At 40.2% G+C, this 22,500-nt stretch overlaps 1 protein-coding gene across 1 annotated transcript; it reads right to left on the reverse strand.

Moving 5' to 3' along the window:
- Window positions 1-263: 263 nt before the first annotated feature.
- Window positions 264-22,012, reverse strand: TXLNG (taxilin gamma). The gene is made up of 10 exons (XM_087756770.1): window positions 21,765-22,012; window positions 12,613-12,925; window positions 11,808-11,899; window positions 8,375-8,545; window positions 7,443-7,637; window positions 5,860-5,979; window positions 4,735-4,809; window positions 2,488-2,580; window positions 1,830-1,925; window positions 264-789 (listed from the first exon to the last, which is right to left on the reverse strand). The coding sequence occupies exons 1-10, from the start codon at window positions 21,888-21,890 to the stop codon at window positions 469-471; spliced, it is 1,602 nt and encodes a 533-aa protein (XP_087612896.1). The 5' UTR covers window positions 21,891-22,012; the 3' UTR covers window positions 264-468.
- Window positions 22,013-22,500: the final 488 nt, after the last annotated feature.

The following is a 22,500-nucleotide window of genomic DNA, read 5'->3' on the forward strand; positions in this document are numbered from 1 at the left end:
CATTTTTTACTGGCCATTAGACATCCTTATGTAGATAAGTTAACTGGAAAAATTGGTAATCTTTAGTATACTGAGTGGCAAATCAATGAACAAAACCAGAACGCTGTTCTTTAAACCAAAGAAGTGACATGCTGTCACTGTTTTCCCCGGAATGATGTTATATCTGTACACAGTCTTCCATGACAGTGATTTGTGTTGTGGGGAGGAAACGCACATGCATCCTTTTATGGAAAAATATTTTCTTTTAAAAAATGAGGCAGATGTGCAACACAGTTGTGGAAAATTTATAGTTTAAGCTATTTAAAGCTGCTATGCAGCTTCCTGTACCACATAAGTCCAGTAGTTCTAAGAAAATACAGATATGGTAGAAAAAGTAAGAAAAATTTTCACCACAAAACCAAATAGTTACCACCAACAGAGAAAGTTATACACAAAATATATCTCTCAATACAGTGTTTACACTTCATTTTAGTCTACAGATTCAGTGCCAGGAACAGGACTTGTTGAGACAGTCTTTTCGGAACTATTTGCTGCACGTGATTCGACATCAGGTTGGATTCCTGGTTCCGTGTCAGTGGGAGTTCCCAGCTCCTCGTGGGAATTGAGCGTGCAGGACTGCAACACCTGCACAGCTAGATCCACATCTGCTTCTCTGAGAGAAACCTGCTCCTTAAGGACTTCCACCTTCTCATTCAGCTCATTCCTTTCTGTCTGAAGGGCCCTGCATAGCTTCTCCAAACGCTCCAGTTTTATTTGAAAGCCCTTGTATTCTTTATCTCTTACTGTTTTCTAAAGGACGAAAGAAAATAAAAGCTCTGTGATTCAACTGATTTTTTTTTTCCCCTCTTAAATTTATGAAAAGAATCACCACTGTTTAATCCTGAATATTAAGTCTTAATTAATCTAGTAGGTCAAGTTCCAGCTGCACTAGAGCAAGTTTGCTCAGCATACTTGACCGCTACGCTTTAGATGGTTTGTCTAAGCTGGAGTGGCAACAGACACCTTTAGAAACAACCAATGAGAACTATACAATTGTAAGCAAGGGCTGAGCATCAGTGAGGATCCTGATATGAAGTCCCCTAAGGCAGTCAATTACAACCCAAATAATGGTAACTACAGGGAGCAGAAGGGCATACAGGTGGGAAATCTGCAATCTGGCAGCAGAATCCAGGTCAGACAGTACCATACTCATGGCTCTCCCAACTAGCTTCTTAAAAGAACAGAAAGAGATAGGCAGTGCTATAGCAGAACCTGTATGACCTAGCATGGTTTAGCAAGATCATACCTAATATACTTGAACTAGACATTAGGCAGTGTAGGCAGAACTGTATGCCTACGGCCTGGGTGAGAAGTGTTTTAGCTCCTCTCTCGCTGGACTACAATTAAGTAATGGCACCTTATGACCTCAAAAGCAGCAGCAATGCAGGAAAGTAACTGATCCCTTACACATGGGCTACTTCCTTCACGTCAGTCTTGTATACTTAAAATAGATTTCTATTGCAGCACTGATTGAACTTTGCTCAGCATATTACAATACAGTCAATTCATTCAGCTTATATGATTTCATACACATTATCCCACCAATTAAACAGTAAGCAAGGAAAGATGAGGCTGAATTTTTTGTGTCGTGAGTTTAGATTTACATAGCAGCTTTTTATTTTCCATGTCTGAGGAGAACAGTACCATTTACACAACAGAAAACATAAGGCAGACAATCCAAGAAGAAGCTACTGTGTATTATTTCCAATTCTCTAAAACTGAAAAACTGTATCAAGTTCTCTAGGATACAGACTCTAGTTTAGCCAACCTGCTGCTTAAAAGATTATTACCTCTTCAGCCATTTGCAGAAGAGCCTTGTTGTTGTTTTCCCATTTCGTACGCCACACTATGGTTTCCTTTTCCAGTTTCTTAATCTTCTTCGTCATCTACAAAAGATAAATAAAAGACTTAATTTTGTGGCTTGCATTGCAATGCAAGTAGGTTTACATGAGTAATTCGACTTCTTAGTGTTACTTTCCAAGTCCAGTTTGAACAAGTTATTTTACAGAAAAAAAATCTTTCTGCACAAAATCAACCCCACAAATACAGATTCTGCATTCAAAGAAAACAAGATTGATTCTTAAAAGAAACAGACTAGCAACCTTCAAGTACAACTAATAAGAAGCTCCAGGAAAGTAAGTTTTAAAACATAAGCACAGCCAAAAAGATTGAGAAGTGTTGTATGCCTTTGATAAAAAAAAAAAAAAAAAAAAAAAAGAAATTGGGTTTAGGTATTAGGCAAGTTGTAAAAAAAAAAAACCAAAACAGAAAAAACCTGTTTTTTTCCATAATATGACAAATTCTTATGCTCTAACTTATGATTCAAATTAAATGTCAAAATACTCCATATATTTTCAGAAGGCAAACACTTAAATCCAAAATGCATCCCACTAAGAGCATGCATTTTTATATTACTTTTTATGAAACTCTAAGTAATCCTGTAAGTACCTTCTCCATTTCTTGCCTGAAGGTTGTAAAGAGTTCATTACTTTTTGCCATGGTGGTCTGGAATTCTTCAAACTTATCCATGTAAAGAGAAAGCTGTTGGGAAAGAGGCAGGAACATTAATCTGAACAGCTGTATACAAATACAAAAAATATTAAGGTACAAGGGAAAATTAAACTCAAAATAGTAGAAGATTAACTTTTTATCTTTTTTTTTTGTACTATCCTGTGATTTCCATTTGAGGAGCATGCAGAACTTGTCTGAAAACATGCTATTCAAATTATATATGAAAGGCAAGTTCTATGTTTATAGAACAGTAATATATTCTAAACAAAAAAGGATATTATGTTTAATAAAATATTGGAAGACATCACAGTTCATCACTATCTCATTTTTCCTTCCCCACTGAAAAAAAAAAGTCTGTGGACTTTAATATGCAGGAAATTCAGCATATGGTTAGTGAAATTAAACTTAGAAAAGACCTACCTTTCCACCTTACCCAGCCAAAGCTAACAACCAAGGCTGGGACAAAATAAACATGATTGATTCCAGAAATCAAAATACACATTCACAACATATGAAATCCGCCCAGTGAGTAAAGATCATGAAAAGTGAATATTGACAAGGAATTCATTTAATAGTGAAAAACATTACATTTTAACAAGTGAAGAGCATTAACATTCAATGACAAAAAATTTTCTTGCCCTGTACCACAAGGTCAAAGAATGAACTGCAAAATATGTTAAGTAACAAAGTTTAAAAAAAAATGCCTCTTATTAAAACAACTTACACTAACAGTGTTGTGATTTGATGTTCTGAGAATACATGACCATTTACTAGTAACTTCTTACTCCACCTGAAGAGTAATCAGTTCTCTCAATTCTTACATTGGGGGTTGCAGGACAATACAATTTGGAGCACAGAAATATTGTCTTTTCCTCGAACAGTAGATCGTGACTCTGCCATTATTGTGACTGAACTTTCTAGCTCATCTTATTCTACAAAAAAATCTGTGGGCCCCAGGAAACCACAAACTATATCCATTGTTACTATTAAAAAGCATAACAAAAAGGCAGTAGGGATTTTAAATAAAGGGTAACCAACTTGAAAAAAAAAATAAAGAAAGACTAAGTGCAGCAAAAAACTATTTGGGAGAATCTGGATACGAACAAGTCCAAGTCACTGGACACCCCAACGAGGGGGGTGTGTCTGTATGCAATTACATTTAACTACACACATACACACACACACTCTTAAGTGTAACTGTTGGAAAGCCTGGAAAAGAATTAGGTACAGTAAGTGTGAAAGAAGGGCATGAAACAGAGCTTGCAAGGAGACTTAATACAAAACCTCACAAAACTGAAGCAATAAGAGGTATACAACAAAAGGAATAGCTACTGCTTCTCAGATGCTATGGTGTTAGCCAAACCTACCATGTCCCTTTGCCTTACGTGCTGAGCTCACGTGTGGCCAATGACTGCAGGTGATCCAGAACCGCAGCACAAAAACTGGAGACCATCTCTCCACTCTCAGAGAGGATTTCGCTGTAGCATTTACAGCAAGAAAACAATTTGAAGACAATTTTTTTTGCAGACAGAGACACTCAGTTTTAGGTTACTAAACTTGAATAACTACAAGGACAAACATGACATTGCTTGCTCTCAGTCCTCCACAACAGGGCAGGATGGAAACAGTAAGGAACAAATTCTAAAACCTGCACGGGTAAAAATCCCCACCCAACTCTTTATAGTCACAAGGGCCTCTCTGGTCCTGAACAGCTATAAAAAAAGATAGAAATACCTTTGGAAGAGAGAACAACAGTTGCAGAGAAGCCAAGGAATGGTAAAGAAGTAGCCACAACGAATAGATTCTTAAGCTTTCATATAGTCTAGTCTTTGTAATAGTAAAGCTATTAATTTAAAAGGATACTAGCTCCAGCAGTTCAATGTTTAGCACCTTCCAGTAACAGTACTCTCCAGATATACTAAACAGCAAATACAAAATGTCTTTACAATTCATGCCTCACAGTTTACTATTGAAGAGTTACCCACTGGAAATTAAATTTAAGACTTAATTAAAAAGTTACTAAGTACTTTTCACAAGCAGTATATTCTGTCTGATGAATAACAACATGTAGGTTTTTTCATATGTTGTGTTATGTTCACTATAATCACAAATCTGTTGGTGTTTTTTTTTTTTTTTCTCTAGAACAACTGTTATTGAAGAGCATTCCATTAAAAAAAAAAATACCTGCTGCTTCAGCTGAGCTTCCTGTTGCTTCATTTGTTCACATTTGTGTCTGGACTCAGTAGCTTCTTTCAGCAGCTAAAAAAAAAATATGCAAAAAGCCACATAATGAAGTACTCCTAAGAATGGCTTAAAGAACTTTATCTATGATGAAAATGAACAAAGGTTAACATCACCTAACGGCCATTCAACCGTGTTTTCTCACATGGGTTTTTCATTACTATACTATACTTCCATATATACGATTTAAAGCATGTGCTGGCATGCAGAAATTATTTTTATCGAGACATTTTTCTAATTGGTAGCATGAGTCAATGTTTCTATTTCTGTAGCAAGTTTGAACTGCTAAATTTGAGTCGTTCATTAATGAACTGTATGTAATTTATAACTGTTTTGTAATCTAATTTATTTTCCACCTCCATTTCTCCAGTCACTAATATTACCTTTACAGACTAGTTCAATTTTGCTTCAACTTGGCACCATTTTGTAGATTCATCTTTGAAGAGATTTTCATCAGCTTACGATTCCAAAATTATGTTGTTTTCATAATATAGAACAATCCAACACTGGATGATCATTTTAAGATTATACAGGAAAAGCAAAGCTTTTGCCTAGAAGTTACAGATACATAAGCAGCATAAAAAAAATCTTCACCTAGGTATTACTTTTTAATTGGAAGCTAACTTCTTAGAAGACTGCAAGTAAATTGCTGATTATAAACATACAAATAGAACATCGGGCATAGTTCTGGGGACAGGTAGTTCAGAAGAGCATATGCTTTATTCTGCATTTGTTATTTCTTATAGCATAAAAACAGAAGTTACAACTACAAAACAGCAAGAACATACCTTTGGTGTTTCAGCCCAAGACATTTCTCAGGCTAATAAAAATCTAAATAATATCCAGCACATTTGCTTGAGAAAATGCAAACGGTAACATTACTTGCCTGTGAATATGGACATTAATATTGTAGGCATCATACACACATACACAAAACTTTGTTTCTGTTGAAATCTATCCTAACTTTCAAAAAACAGTCTCCTCAGTTTGCTTTATTTGCTTTAAATAATGAAAAATCTGATTTGGTGGGTTTTGTTATTTCTCTTAACATAGACAGAGTACACTTACAAACTCCCTTTCTCGCTGATGTTTTTCCTCTGCTTCTTTAATAAGTTGGGTAGTTTGCTGAAGTTTGGCATCCACAAGTTGCTGCTGCAGTTCTTTATGTTTAAATACTTTATCAATATGCTACAGGAAGAAAGAAAATCGTATTAGTCAAGTACAAACAATGCACTGGTCAATTAAGGCAAGTGTACATGTATGGGGAGATGCATATTGTTTAGAAGTTTCATATAAAAGAAAAAACAGCAGAAGAATGTTTTACATGCCTTTTTTCTCCTGTTATCTCCATACATTATAGCTATACAGTTTTTGTCTTTCACAGAAGCCAGATGCATATTTTATTAAATTTGTACAATACTGTCAATCACTTCACACCAGGCATTTCAAAAATCCTGTAACAAGTAGTCTACATCCTTTCTTCCAAAGTTGGTATATCTACCTCTAATCCTAATTGTATTTTTGTTATATCTAAAAAGCTCTAGTCCTCAATTAAAAAAGCTCAAAACGAGCAAGGTTTGCAACAATAGTTTATTTGGCTGATGAAATTCCACAAGTCATTGACTTTTGCAGTCTTACTTCCATCCATAAAGCAGGTACGAAGCAGCTTCCTACCATTTCTCTTCCCCAAGTTATCTCATGGTTGATACAAATACTCCATGAGTGCAAAAGGTGGGGAACTAGAGTCTACAGAGAGCTTTCTAACTGATACAGATTTAAAAAAACCCCAAAAAAACCCAAAAAACAAAAAACCCCCCACACAAAAAAAACCCACAAAAAACCAAACCAAAAACAGTTGAGAAATTATATTCCAAACCTCCTATGCCAACTAAGAACTAACTCATCTTAGCTGTAGAACTCCTTGAAGCTTAGTTCTCTTTGACAAGGAGAACTGGCTGTTTTCCATTACTGTAGCTTAGACTGGCTAGCTCACATACTGGTGCCAATTAAAGCTACCTCCGTTAGCCATAAAATACAGTAATTTCCATGACACCAGTCCAAATACATTCTTAAAGCATGATAGCTTATTTTGGTTCTACGCCAACAGGAAGAGCTACATACACAAAGGAGCTTGCCAAAACCCCCTAACCTTAATGACCCAAAACAAATACAACAGAGAATAATTCTTATACCCCTTCCCATTATAAGGTGAAATTATAATTTAGAAGAACTTCAAATATTAATACATATTTATGTTGGAAATAACCTTTGGAAGCCATTTAGTCCACTCAAACCAGGGTCAACTTCCAAGTTTGATCAGGTTGCTCACACCTTGCCCAGTTGAGTTCTGAATACCTCTAAAAACAGATTCCACAATCTCTGGACGACTTACTTCTATTCAACTGCTTTCACTGTGGAAGACTTTTTTTCAATGCATCTTGTATTTAGATATGTAAAACCAGACAGGAAAGGCAGATAGTGGGCCAAACAGCTACTTAATTTTTCACAGTAGTAAAGTAAAAAGAATAATTTAAAATATATACACAATGGCTGTAAAATATTAGTTGTTTTTTTTCCTCCCCTTCAAATAATTATCTGATCCTCACAGTCAAGGAACTAATAGAATCCCATTAAAAGCATAATGTAAGCACCTCTTCTCGCAATGCATACTGCTCAATGAGTTTCCTCAGTTTTTCCCCCAGTTCAGTATTTTCCTGACGGAGCTTGGCATTATGTATACCATGCTGTTCCAGTTGAGCCTGAATTTCATTCAGCGTAATCTGGAAGTGTGCAGTTGCTTCTTTCCGTCTTTCTTCTTCTTCACGCGCTTGCTGCATGCTTTCTTCCTTTTATGAGAGAATATTAAGTTGTTCAAGCCAAACCATGCTTTTTTTTTTTTCATATTTTTTGAGTCAGAAACAATGGTAATAATTCACTTCTGGACAGTTTCAAGTTCTAGAGTGCTAGAGGTAATATAATTCACAATCATAATATGCCATGCTGACTACCCACATGAAGCGCATGGAACGAAGAATCTAGAAATTCCAAAACTTTTAGAAAACCTTGTCTTTACCACTACCAACATTACTCAGAAGCTGGTGTTACAAGATGCTACATGAATACCTTTGCAAGCATAAGAATCACCCAGATGTTAAAACCAACATTGATACGATAACAAAATTTCCTACAGTGATCACAAATAAGCATCTCTTAGCTCTCTTCCATTTCACTCCCATCCATTACATTGTGATAGAAATAAGCCTCTTTTGATACCCTGCCATTTCACACTGCTGTTATTTCACTTGTGCTATTTTTGCCAGCAGTCATCAGCACTGCTCCCAGAAACAAATATGGCACGATCATATACTGCAAGTACTATGATCTATGAACCAGTCTGAGGGGAAAAAAATTAGCAAGTTGAACTATCCCCATATTCTTTACCTTAAAAATCAGGTACACTTACACCACATGCCATTCATCTTCTGCAGGTACAGGTAACAGACAAAGTAGTAAGTAAAAAGCAGCAATCAGTAAGTAAGATTTCCACCACCACTGGCACTCTAATTTATGTAAATAGACTAACCTTCAGAGTCTTGTTATGACGCTGAAGCTCCCGACAGAGAGATTCCAGTTTGCTACGGGCCAAAATGGCCTTGCTATGTTCACTCTGCAAGTGGACCTTCTCCTTCACAACTTGTGCTTGCTTCTTCTGCAGTATCTTCATCTGCTTTTGAACATTCCGGCTCTCCTCCAACTAACATTAGAGAGTATATTTATTAAATAAAGATAGGTGAAACCATCTTTATGCATCTAGATGAGCAGACTGAACAAACTTTTAAGCATTTCAGATGAAAGCAAGGAGGTCAAATAATTTCATTAAGGCCCCCAAGTTGATCTTAAGGGGAAACTCCCATCATCCTACAGACAATTCTAAATCTGTAAGGACAGAAGACAAAAATATACAAATTCCAACTTGAAAAATATTTGCCTTTGAAGAACAGGGACCATGGTCCTGTTGACCATGAGCTATCAGCTTGCATTCAGCTACAGGGGTAGGACTAGCCCTGAGAAAAGAGGATGTGGCAGATAAAATTAAAAGCCAGCTGAGACTGGCTTTTCAACAAGTCACAACTTTTTCCACTCTCTTATCTGTAAGGTACACACAGATGTTTATCCAACAGGTCTTGTTTTTACTATCAAAAAGAAAAACCCACCGAACTGTGTACAGAGTTCTACCTTGTCAGCAGGAGCTCCTCGCAAAGGAAGCAGTAATTGACAGAAGTTTGTAAAATGCTAAGGTATTTCAGAAAGGAACAGATACAATGAGCAGCCTTGACAAATCAAGTAAAAGACTATCAAAGCTGCACAGCCCAGGCTTTGATGACTTAAGAGATCTGTAGTCTCAACCATTTGAAACAACATTTTTATTCTATTTCCTTTAGGCTGTTTAGATGGTAGATGACAGCATTAAACTTTGTATACAGTACTGACTTCGAAATCTATTCTATGAATACTCGGTGAATGGAAGTTTCTTGCATTATCTAGTTGAGTAAGTTCCTTTACACGTGATTTTTGGGCTCCCCAAGAAACCATATTATTTAGAGTCTGTTGTATTGTAAAGAAGGTAACAATGTTAAGTGTAACACTGCTCCTTATTACACAGTGCCTCAGCCTCAGGACAGCACAGGAAAAAAAGGCTGGCAACAAGGAACATCACCATGACAGAGAAGAATACAATGCTGGTTTTCTGAAAGAGCTCAAAATAATGCTGAAGCACAGAAGAAAGAATAAATAAAGTTAAGGACCTCCATGACAACAGTACATTAAATGTATATTTAATCTAGTTTAGAGAAAAGGAATATTAAGGAAATGTTTTGATACCCAAACATAAAAAGTCCTTTTCTTGGGTGGCCAGAAAAAACACTTGAAGTGGCTGTGCTGTTGGCATACCTATGAAACATCAGGCCTGTAAGAATATGCCAGTGTGAGACATATCACCAAGGATGCAAACCTTCCTGCACCACAAATTGATCTCCTGATAGATTCCAAATTAGGAAAAAAAAATTGTGGAAGATCTTTTGCCAGGAGAGAGGCATTCCTACCTTTATTGTACAGTCCTTTTCATGAGACACCACTGAAAAACCTGACAGTGAGCTTTAAAGATGATGAATCTTTAAAAAAAGAAAAAAAGCATTGTAGGTGCACTGTCATAAACAGTTCAAACCTCTGCTGGCATTAAAGCTGACACCTATGCCAGTGGTTCACCACCACTATTCATGAAGAAAAGAATGCATCTTAAAAGGAACACAACCAGATCCAATCTAAACGTTTTAAGGGGAACAGAGTACCTCTAAGACTCATTCAGCTAAAACAGAGCTATGTTACACCCGGACACGCTCCCACCCAACTTCCCAGCAGTTCTGAGCACCACGGGGAAAACAACTGGTTTTCCAGGATGGTGACTATCTGTGGACTGTGAACGCTTACTCTACCTATAGACTATAGATCCCCTCCTGGGAGGGGAAAAAACATAACGTGAACAGTCTCTCCTGATTGCCAAGCTTCTTAAAGGAAATGACAATTCATTTGGTCTAGCCATTCCCGAATCGGTTTGAGATCTTTCCTTCAACAAGAAAACTCAAAGTGAAGATGGTGCAGACTGTTTTCTTTCTGCAGAAGCAAGGAATTCGTAGCAGCCTAGCTCCTCATGCAGGCCATCATCATCACCACCGTGATTTGACACGGGAGCTGTTCGCTCAAACAGAAAAGGCATCACATGCACAAGCAATTGCTCCTAAGAAGTAATTTACTGCATTTTTCTCTCACAAAAATCAAAGCTCATTTTTAGGTGGGCTCCCCATCCTTGAGTTGCACTGTGAAAGTATTGTTTCTCATTTAAATGAAAGTGACTTCTTAGAGAAGCTGCTGGTTTTGAAGGAAATTCACTCGTGAACGAGAGCATGCATGTGAGAGAGAGCAAGGAAAAAAAGGCAAAAACATAACAGACCTCCAAGAAGGACTCAGAATTTCCTAAACAGTACTAAATCTAAGTCTATTCTTAAATCATTAGTATTGCCTCTGTGAGTAAAAGACTACCTGTTAGCTCATTCTCAAAGCTCTGGAGACATTAACAACCTCAAAGAAAAAATAAACTTATCTCAGAAGAGTTATGCCATGTTGTGCAGCCATTATGTCATTTTCAGAAACATTTTAATATATAAATACACTTGACATCTACAGAAATCTTATGCTTTATTCAAGCTGTTATCTCTTTAGTTTTGCATTCATTTTATATCTACAAATATGGTGGGAACAACATATACACACAGTATTCCCAGTGTTTCCATTCTTGTCTGTCCCTGTCTCAGGATGAACAAGCGAACAGTTTTGCCATCAATTCATTTAGAAAATAAATTATCATTTCTCCTGCTTGGGATGGGAATGCACTTTATGACCAATTACTACTAACATTTTGCCTTTGTGGTTTGTTACTGAAGAAATGTATACTTTTCTATCCATTCCTTTCAGTGATCAGAAAGCACAAAGCAAAATTAAACATGGATCTTTCCAACGTCCATCACTAAAGAGTTAAGTATAACTGAACTTTTTTTTCCAAATCTTGTTATCACGGTATGTTCTTTCCCTTTATCCTAAAGGGTATAAATTATAAAATGCCAACACAAAAGCATTATCAATGGACAAAACCTAAGGAAATAATTAGTCCCAAAAGAAACTCTTAGCTTTCCTGTTAATCCTAATGTTATGCTTCAGCACTAAGTTATCAAAAAGTTATTATAACCTATTTTTTCTTTGGATTTAGGCAGTCATGTAGAAGTGAAACGACTACATGCAAGTTTGGCTGAAGCAATACTCATAGTAAGTGAGTGTTCTTTTTTTTTCCTCCTACCAACACTCTGAAACATTCAAAATTGTTAACCGTCCTATATTAGAAGTTCTTGCATTCCACAGTTAATATAACACATGAATAACTCCTGCTATCTTTGCAAATTACTTACCAGATCAGCATACTTCTTGCACAAAGCTGCCAGCTTCTCCTCTGGAGTAGAAAGCGTGTTCAAGGCTTGCATTAATAATAGCACTTCTTTTCCTATGAAATGGATGAAAGACAACCATATTGAGAAAAGACATACCAGAAAAGCAGCCTGTCTTTAGAAGTACAATACAGAACCACGAGAAATTACTGTGAGTTAAGTTGTTCTCTGGTTTGATAGCTGCATAATCCAAGCAGATGACAAATAGGAAGTCATCACAGTAAGAGTAAATTTGTCTTGCCTATGTGCTGTTGCACAACTTGGATAGCAAAAGTTACTTTTATCTTAAACCCGCAAAAATATTTTTGTTCTATAATTTATAATACCACAGATAAAAATAAAAATCTGAAAGAGTGACATTTAAAAGGTGAAGTTTTGCTAATAAAAGGATATTCGCACAAGTGTTTTTAATAAGCCTTTGGAATTTAAATATCAGCAGTGCTTTGGTAGCACTGAACACCACAATCCCAAATTGAAAAGTTAATCCAACAACCAGAAAGTTAAAAAAGCTGATTAGTGACTACCACAGTATTATTATTATTATTATTAAAGTTCCTGTAAAAATAGTGTTACCAGCAGAAGGATTCTTACATATGCATTAAGAACTGTCTTTTCCTAAGCAGAAGTACACATTTTCTCAGAACATCCTGTTAAAGATGACAAGTTTTGGCTGCAAAGTCAACTTGAGACAAAGGCAGAGAAAATGCGTAGCTATTTTGTGAAAATATTAAAGCCATTTAAAAAAATCAAAATGCCGAAGAGAACATACCCAAAGTTTTCTCTTTGTGTTTTTCACTCTCTGGATCTTGTTGGCCATCAGGTGGATCAGTTCGGGCTTCTTCTCTCCCAGGAGTCTCCTCACGAGACTCTTGAGAGCAGCATGTGGACCCTGGGTGCCTTCTGTTCTTTGTGATACACTCAGCTTCTTCCGATGCGCCCCTGTTTTCCAGGCCGTAACAGTTGGACTGCGCATGCTGCAATGCTGTATCAGACGATTCATTGCACTTGCTGTTCAGCAGCTGATCCTGGTTATTCATTCCCATCTCCCGAGATCCAGCTTCTTCCATTGCACCACCAACCAACTTCAGAAGGGAAAGAAAGAAGTGGAAGTAAACAGTCAAGCAACTGTATTTAAAATGAAAACTTCCACCTTTCTTTTGCATGGACAAATAAGAGAAATTCCACTGTTATTCAAGTTGATACTCGCTGCTGTTAAGACAGGTATATAAATAACTGTACATAGAATGAGCCTGAAGAGTGATAAAGAAAATAGCACACAACAGCCCAAAACATTAATTACTCTATTATGAAACAACTTCGATACCTTGTCATTGCAAAAATGTTTACACACTAGAAATTAAAAGTTCACATGGAAAGTCTGTTCTTAAAGCTCCAAAACTAATTGGCTATCATCTCAGCTGTTAAAGCACACAATCTTCAATTAAAACATTCCTTCCTCATAGTTCTTAAAAATCTATCTCACAAATCAATACTAAGTATACGAAATCTAAAACTCAGCAAGAGTTTAGCTAGGTTTGTGTACTGTTATTTGAAAAATAAGGTACAGAAATTGAGACAGGAGGACACCATTATTAAAACCAACTTTATGACATATTAGTTTCAGAAAACTGGAAGATAAGTTCTAAAATAATTCAAGAAACATACTGCAAGAAAGAGGGGGGAAAAATTAACTTGCTAGGAAGTCTAAGGAAATCCACATAAATACATTGTTTCGATAACATATATAGGGTTAGAATTTAAACTGCTTCAACCAGAACGCTAAATATGATTGTCAGCTCATGACTGGAGAAAATCTATTGTTATAACAAGAATGATAAACAGGACCAGGAGCACATGCATTTTTTTAATGTTAAAATTCACAGCTATAAAATCATCAAAAAAGCGCATATTAACTGGCTTCAGATTTGGAGTCCTACTACCTATGATTTTTAACAATATATTATTTCTGCTCAATTAAACAGAACTTTCTCGAAAGATTTCTTAAACCCCAAAATGTTTAATCATTTAACCAAAAAGTTAAACATCACCAGCTGTTTCACACTGCAGCGATATGTCCATATTTTGGAGTAAGAACACCTGATGATACCACTCTATAGCTTATTAACCAGCTACCAGACTCCTCTCTCAATCACCAGAACAACATTCTCAATTTCTAGAAACATTTAAGACTGATGAGAACTTCAAGGGTGTCCGGTGGGGTGTTTTTTTGTGTTGTTACACTACGGAGGCTGGGACTCAGGACAATACTCGGAGGTGACAGGGTATTTTTTTTCTGTCCATTTGCAATCCTACTATACAATGCGTATACAGTTAAAAGTATGATAAGCAGAGTTGAACTCACTATACTGCCAAAGTAAAGCAATCATTCTCATTGATTTATTTTCAGTAAATTTCCTTAAAAAGTCACAAGGAATTACTTATAAAAAACAGGGCTTGTTTATATGCAGTTATGCTGTTAAAGCACAAATTAATTTCAGATTACCTTATACTTTAATATGAAAAATGCACTAATTCTTAAAGCCTGGAGTTTGCACTGGGTTTTATATTCTGCACAGATGGAGCGTTTTCCTCTTCAAAAGGAATTAGCCAACATCAAAGGAACACAGCCAACACTAATAATATATTGTGAGATATATTTCAACTCCCAATTTGTTCAGCATGCTTGGAAGAGTTATTTAAAAATCATTAAATGAATATGCATTAATATTGTAAAAAATACATAACAGCTTAGTTGTTCTCTATACTTAAGGCAAGTCCCTTGCGTTAGACCTGATCTCAAGGCACATTAATTCTTGAGAATATGGAATTCATACAAAGCCTTTCACAAAAGACAATAAGCTTTTTAACTGGAAATAATCTGTATAGACATTAAGGAGCAACTTTTGACCTATCAAGGAAGGTTCACTTTGCACTGCTCTTTACAAGTGTGGAAATGATGCACCTGCTTCATGGACAAATACAAACACACTACAGTCTTATCATTCTCCAGTCATGTCAGACAACGTACGTGATAAATGCCTGAAAAGGTAATGCAGTAATAGAACTGCTGTAACAAATAACCAACCCTAATTTAATAGTTGCCTTTTTAGAGCTGTTTAAGATGCATACTTTTTCCTTAGATTGTCTTAAACTGTGGGACTTCCACTGGCACATGAAAGGCTTACCTCTCCAAGTTTAGGGTCAGCCAAACAAATAAGAGATGCTTCTTAAAAAGGACAAGAGATATGAAAACAGCAGAGCTCACTTAACCTTTTTGTGGGTACCAATGGTTGAAACCACAGTATAGACCTCTAAAAACCATGATTCATACAGTAGCTGAAGATACTATGTCACATTACATTGACGAGACATGAAAGATCAGAGGTATCTGAACACAACTTGTTACCAAAGTAGAACTGCAGTACCAACACAACAGCCAAGTTGCAGTTTTTCCATCACACAGAACGTGAACTTCCGATTCGGATACTTGTGCCTGAGAAGCCTGGCAAAAGGTAGGGAAAAAGTCTGCTCTAAACTCAAAGTTTCTGGTTTGGCACGGTATTTCCAGACTTTCTGAAATCCATAAACAGACTCAAAATTTTCTTTTGGAAAGCAGAACACAAAATTGCCAGGAACTCCAACAAGCATCTGAGAAGGCCTGGCTGGCTGCGGTTACACGCTGAACAGCAGCAGTGCCCAGACAGCTCTCGCTATCATTTCATTCCCCCTTTTCATACCCGCCTCTGCTGTGCTAGCAACAACATTCGTGCAACTTGTTCTAACACAGTTTGTAGCCAGATCACTACCTCAACCCAGTTCACGGCACAGCAACAGGCAATCCTGCCAACCAGAAGTGCTAGCACGATGGCTGGAAAGAAGCCAAAGCACGAGAGTCACTAAAAAAAAAAGTCACAGCCTAATCACAGCCAGAGCACAAGGAACTGAACAAAAAAATACCTTATCCTCACCACAGGTACGTAGTTAACACAGAATACTGAGGTACTGAAACACCGTCAGCAAGGCAACGTTTATGAGAAGCACTGCTTCAAATTCAGACAACCCAGAAATTTTCACTGGTTTCATCTGAGAAAATTCTGCCATTTCTGGGGGAAAAAAGAACAACTACTGGCAGGGGCATCCCTGTGACCAGCAAGTCATGAAATGCCCACCTCTGTTCGCAAACCATCACAGTCACCTAAACACCTGTCAGTTCAGAGCTGGCAATTAACATGCATACTCCAAAGCATCTGGAAGTTTCATGGAGTGAACACCACCACCTCATTAATTCAGCAGAGCTTTTTGTAAAGTCAAATTAGGTGTCAGTCCAATTCTTTACTGACAATAAAAATATCTCAACTCTGAATATTCTCTATCCTTTGTCAAAAAAATCCACAAGGATTTTCAGAACTTCAGACTCATTCTCCGGAGTCTAACAGAGAAGGTAGAAATAACCTATCAGAATACTGAATTGAAGAAAAAGGTTTGTGTACAAGTCTCTTGTACTTCTCAAATATATTTGAAAATAATAGCAATAGTGAAAAAACTACAGAACTCGCCAACCTTCTTTTGGTTTTCCAGTGAACGTGGAACAAATCCAAGCTTACTGACAAGCAAGCATACTCCCTGCAAAACCAAAGCTCGCTGTGGCAATAGACAGTTTTTGTAATAATATCCAATTTTGTTAGCTTAAATACAATTAAAAATTAGTGACCACAGGCTAGAATGCTGTACTTAAAGAAGTGGTTCTACCAACTGCTAGAACAACCTGATAACATACAAAAAATAACTAAAAAAACCCCTAGTTAAATTCTATCAAGTCATAGTCCGTAAGTTCTAGCAAAACTGACAGTAGCGGCACGACATACTACAATTCTAATGCATTTAACCTACATTAGGAAGTGTTTGTTTTTCATTTTAGGCAGAGAAGTCTGCTATTGCCTGACAGGGGCCGCAAATACCAATAGCTAGAGGACTTCCCGATTATGACTAACAAAGAATTTTCTACACTAGTTCTCACTTTAGATATTAAAAATATAACCAGAAGTCTAAATGGCCTTCTTACACTCAGTTTTATCCTTTAACTACCGATAGTTTCAGATTTGATCTGTATCAAGCTTCAAGTTGGAGTATAGCAATAATAAATGTCACATTAAGAATGTTAAGTACTAAACCATATTAGTATCACTGAAATTGCCCACCCCCCGCCCCGACAACGGTCAGAACAACCCCAACTGTTACCTCTGTCTTTTCAAACGCGTGCTCATCAGACAAGTGAACTTCTCAGTTTAACATTCCAGCCAGAACAGAGCACTTCCAACAGCGCATTGTATAATAGCGCTGATTCAGTACTGACTGAATAAAAACAAAACCAAACCGTCCCACCAAAGACCTTCTACTGAAATCACCACTACCTTTTCTAGCTGCTACCATGCTCTCTCAGCTTCCAGCTGGCTTCCAACCTCCAGTTTCTAACCAGCCTTAATGACAGGTGGCTTATAATCTGATGTCTGATGGACGAGAATTAGATTGTTACACACCTAGAAAGATTTTTCAGTGAGAGACAAGAGTACGTGGCACAGATAACATGCCACTTGATAAGATCACAAAATTATTTATCAAAATTCAAAACTCTACCATCAAAAAATAAGATACTTGCCACCTACCTAGTTTACAAGACACTGACGTTTCTGAATAAGCATATCATCTTCAAGCTATTTAAGACAGAGTTACAGGCCAAACAACTTGAGGATGCCTGTAGGAAAATTACCGGTAACATCGCTCCTGCTCACCCCGAAGTTTTCATTCAGCCTTCTGCTTTGTTCTCTCAACCTGTACCTCGATCAAAAAAGGTGCACATCAGGAAAACTCTACCTTACTTTGTACCTAAAAGACGGGAGTACGAGATAGGTATCCTATTTATGAAACCGGCTACAATCACAAGAGCCTAAGCCAACTTTAGTTCAAACAGCACTGCTTCAGCAACATGCACAGCACGTAAGGACAAAACAGACGCCTAGGCAGAACTTACCCTACCATGCCAAAATGTATCATGAACGGACTTATTTTTCTGTTCTAGTACCTACAAAAGTCTGTAACATACCGTTCTACCTAAAATATACTGTGCTTATCATTGGTACTGCATGTACTAAAGTACCTATATTTCATATTCCTGCACATACGCATACTCAGTCTTTCCATAAAACACCTGATAACACCTCTCTGTACCTCTTAAGAGAAACCATAATTAGTAGCTGCACCAACATCCTTTTTCTCCTACATGTTAGCAAATTACCCTAAAAAAATAGGCACTGGCATTAGTCTATCAAAACATCTCCTACATTCCCCGTCATCGCAGTTGACCTGTACTGTGAAAAGGCTCTTACAACCTTAGCCTTCGGAATTGCTAATACTTTTAAAAAATATTCTGGAAGCTTTAGAACAAACATATGTACATAAAACAGATTTTCACAACTGTAAGACAACCTAAATATACAAGCAAATACATAATCATTTGCTCAGCATCAGACTCCAGAAAAGACCATTTGAATAACATCGTTCAGCTGACTACATTTTCAAACTCATCACACATGGAACTGGACATAAAAGCCTTATACCCCTTTATCCTGACCAATTACATAAAAAAAAAAATCTTGTGGCAAAAAGTATGTCATATTTATCATAATTTTTTATGGTTTATAACAAATTTTCGGCTTCCTGCATCCCAGCAATTTACTTTTAGCTGCTAACACAAGAAAACTTACTTTGAAAACATGTGTGTAATATACTTTTCCTCAGCGCAGATACTCAAGAAGACTTCATTTAACATAACTGCATCGTGCTGAAAAATCAGCCATTCTTGGTAGTAATTTTATTCCTGACTTCTCCATAAAAACTAGCATTTGGGGATGTCACAAAATTTGGGTTTGAATTTTATAGCAGTGTCGTGGTTTAACCCCAGCTGGCAACTAAGCACCACACAGCCTCTTGCTCACTCCCCCCCGCCCCCCCCCCGCCTCAGTGGGATGGGGGAGAGAATCAGAAGGGTAAAAGCGAGAAAACTTGTGGGTTGAGATAAAGACAGTTTAATAGGGAAAGCAAAAGCCGTGCACACAAGCAAAGCAAAGCAAGGAATTCATTTACTGCTTCTCATCCACAGGCAGGTCCCAGCCATGTCCCAGCTCCTTGTGCACCCTCAGCCTACTCACTGGTGGGGTGAGAAGCAGAAGAGGCCTTGATGCTGTGTAAGCGCTGCTCAGCAGTAACTAAAACATCCCTGTGTTATCAACACTGTTTTCAGCACAAATCCAAAACATAGCCCCATACTAGCTACTATGAAGAAAATTAACTCTATCCCAGCCAAAACCAGCACAAGCCAGTACACCTTCATCCACTGGTCTAGACACAATAATTCAGGTGCTTGTGACCACAAGACTAGCTTATTAAGTTTTTCTCCATGCAATACTTCTCTATACTATGCTCACTGACCTAAATGATCATGCAGACTAATTATACCTTTCTGAAAACCTGAGGTGGCTTCCCCACTGAACTAAGATCTTGGTTGTGAGATCAGAAAGTAATTTCAAACAAACATTTCACCCTGTTCTGTCATTACATTCAGGTTCTATGCACTCATTTACCTACTTTCAAAATACTGGACTGAGGCACCTGCGGTACCGCTCATCATTAGTTTCAAAGCATTGCAAGATTATAAGTCCCAACACAACAGGAGGATGATTAAGAAATATCTACTTTGGAAATCTGTATTTTATCTTTATTTATATCTTTATAAAAGTTAATACAGAGACAATCTATTAACAATTAATTCTACTAAGAATTGCACTATTAATACTGGTGGCCGTACATTCAAGATACGGTCTTTGATATTGGTTCAGGCGCTTACATTCTCACATGACCCCTGCTTGTGGTCCTTAACTTTTTTCTGTTACCCTTTCCATGCTTCTTGCTCTGTCTTTCAGTGACCTCATGACACAAAAGGCATTTCGGCTCTTAAAAATAGCTTTTTTTATTTACCTCAAACATAATCTCAAAGGAAAAAAAAAAAAAAAGGGGTTGGGTTTGTATAATTTTTCTTCTCCGTGCTCTGAAAAAAAGATTAGAAAGATCTCTTCCCTGGTTTAGCTTAAAACATTAAAAAACACTTCCTGTAACTCTAGCAAAAAATTTCACTGGAGGAACCCAAAGTTTAAATGGAAACTTTCAGTGCATTTACAGGCAAGGTAAACTGCAGCACATTTCCCCAGCCCTTTTTTAATGCAAGCATCTGAGACAGGTGCTAATTAAGAAAACATTTAATATAGCATGAATCACTTCCGCCAATGAGGTTTCACTTCCTCTTTACTATAAACCTAATAGTTTTCTAGTCATCCACAGCAGGTTTCTGGAAAAAGCAGGGTAGACAAGTTCTGAATTCCCAATGCAAACAGGTCACAAGGAACCTAAAAATAAAGAAGCTCCCGTATACCAAGGCAGGGGGAGGGAAATTCACAAGGAACTACTGAAGGATTTTTAATTCACAAAAAAAGTTCAAAGTAAAACTTGCTTAATATTCCCTGCCACATCTCACCTTTTTTAAAAATTAAGGTCCATTTGACTGTGGGTATATAAAATAATATGGAGATGCTGGTTTGTTTGGGGTTTTCTTGTTGTTGTTTCTTTTTTTTTTTTTAAAAAAAAAAAACCAAACACCATCATCTGCTTTCATAGCAGACACTAAAGTTACTTACAAGCCACTTCCTAGTAAAAAACTTCAGAAAACACACAGGAGAAGAGATGGCTTTTCATTGAGGAAAACTAGCTCCATAGCCTCCTAAATCCCTTTCCAACAGCCAAAATAAACAACCATCACCACCAAGTTACTATTTCTTTGTATCGCAGAGAAAAGTTACCACAAAAAGCCACTTTAATTTATGTAAGGACACGGGACAAGATACTAAAGCAGCAAATGAGATTAGGAAGGCAGTTGCGTCAGAAAAAAATGCTGTGTTGGTGATACCCCAACCAGTAGCTCAATTACTGCACATCTGAAGTCTTTGCTGCTCGGTGCCCGAGCACGCGTATTTTAGGCTCTTCCTACAAGGGCAGGCAACCAGAAGTTCCTGTAGAGTCACCGAGGGCACCAGGACACGGCTGCTTTCCATGTCCTTTCGGCAGAGGAAGGCAGAGAAGGCCGGGTTTACCTATTCCGGAGGGTACGGAAGCCCTCCCGCCGCCCCCGCCGCCCCGCAGGCCGGCGGGCAGAGCCTCCGCTCCCGCCAGCCGCGCCTCGCACCTCGGCCACGCCGCTCGCAGCGCCGAGCGCCAGGTGCCAGCAGCGGCTCCGGGGCTGCCCGACACCGCGGGGCCGCGGCCCCTCCGCCGGCCGGGCAGCCGCGGGGCCGCCCGGCGGACCCCCTCCCCAACGCCCCCCGGGGAGGCCGGCGGAGGCCCCCGAGGTCGCCCAGAGGCCGGCCCGCGCAGCAGCACGGCGCCCCCCCTCCCCGCGCCGGGCCCCGCCACGTGCCGCCGCCCCCAACGGCCCGCCGCGCGCGCCAAGCAGGGACCGCCCCGCCCCCGCCGCGCGCCCCGCGGGGCGGCCGGAGGAAGGAGCCAGCCCCGGCCCCGCCGGGCGAGCGCGGCCCCCGGGGGCGAGCCCGAGACCCCCCCCTGCCCGCCCCCCCCCCCCCCCCCCCGACACACTCCCGCGGCAGCAGCCACGGGTCCGGCCCCGGGGGAAGCGGAGCCGAAAGCGGGGGAGGTGGCGGCGGGGGCACCGCCTGCGCCAGCCCCGAGCGCCCGGGCCGGCCGGCCGCAGAGCGCGGGGGCCGCATGGGGACGGGGGAGGCGGGGAACGAGGCGCCGCAAGCCGGCGGGGCGGAGAGGGAGAGCGCCCTCCCCCCGGGCCCGTCTGCGCGCCGCCCTCACCTCCGGGCCGCCGCCGGGGGCCGCCGCCGCCGCCTCCTCGCCGCTCTGGCTCTGGCGCCGGCTCCGTCCCGCCGCCGCCGCGCTGCTGCCTCCTCCGCGCGCTGCCTCCGCTCCGCGCGTCGCCATGATGTGACGGCAGCATCCAAACAAGCTGCCGGGCCGAGGGACACCGGAACCTCTCCTGGCGGGCCCGCCCCTTCTCCCGACGGCAGCCAATCGCCGTGCCGCCCTCTGCCCCACGTGGGAGGACTCGCGCCCTCCCCGCCCGCCGCTCCCCCGGGCGCTGCCGGGGCGGGGGAGGCACCGCGGGCTCGGCGGGGCGAGGCGGACTCCGCTTCCCGGCGCCCCCTGCGCGGCCGCCCGGCCCCAGCACGCGCTGCGCGGCTCCCCTGCCCCCGGGCGCCGGCAGGGCCCGCCGGGAGCGGCCGCGGGGCCTGCCGCGGGGGGCGTAGTCCCGCCGGCCCGGGCCGCGGCGCGGGAGCGGCGCCGGGCGGGCAGCGCGATTCGCGGCCGGCCGCCGAAGGCAACTTTTCCCCCTCCCTGCCCCGAGCTTTATTCCGCCTTCCTTGTAGCTGATTACTGCGCTCGTCATCGCTTTGAAGAGGCGGCCAGCTCCGCGGCGCGGCCGGGACGGCGGCCGAGCGTGGGGCGGGCCCCGCGGGCCGGCCTTGGCGGCGGCGGGCGGCGGAGCTGCTGCCCCGAAGGGAAAGCAGGGCGGGCGCCCGCCCCGCCGGGA

Source organism: Nipponia nippon, unplaced genomic scaffold (genome assembly GCF_047370975.1).
Source record: "Nipponia nippon isolate SJK-2023a ecotype South Korea unplaced genomic scaffold, ASM4737097v1 scaffold_2, whole genome shotgun sequence".
NCBI classification, from domain to species: domain Eukaryota; kingdom Metazoa; phylum Chordata; class Aves; order Pelecaniformes; family Threskiornithidae; genus Nipponia; species Nipponia nippon.

Excerpts from the sequence above, each read along its gene's own strand:
- TXLNG (XM_087756770.1), bottom strand. The coding sequence starts at position 21,890 with ATGGCGACGCGCGGAGCGGAGGCAGCGCGCGGAGGAGGCAGCAGCGCG. Across the intron at positions 5,980-7,442 it reads AGTATGCATTGCGAGAAGAG|CATATTGATAAAGTATTTAA; the intron begins GTGCTTACATTA and ends TTCTTCCTGTAG. Across the intron at positions 4,810-5,859 it reads ATCAGCGAGAAAGGGAGTTT|CTGCTGAAAGAAGCTACTGA; the intron begins GTAAGTGTACTC and ends TTTTTTTTTTAG.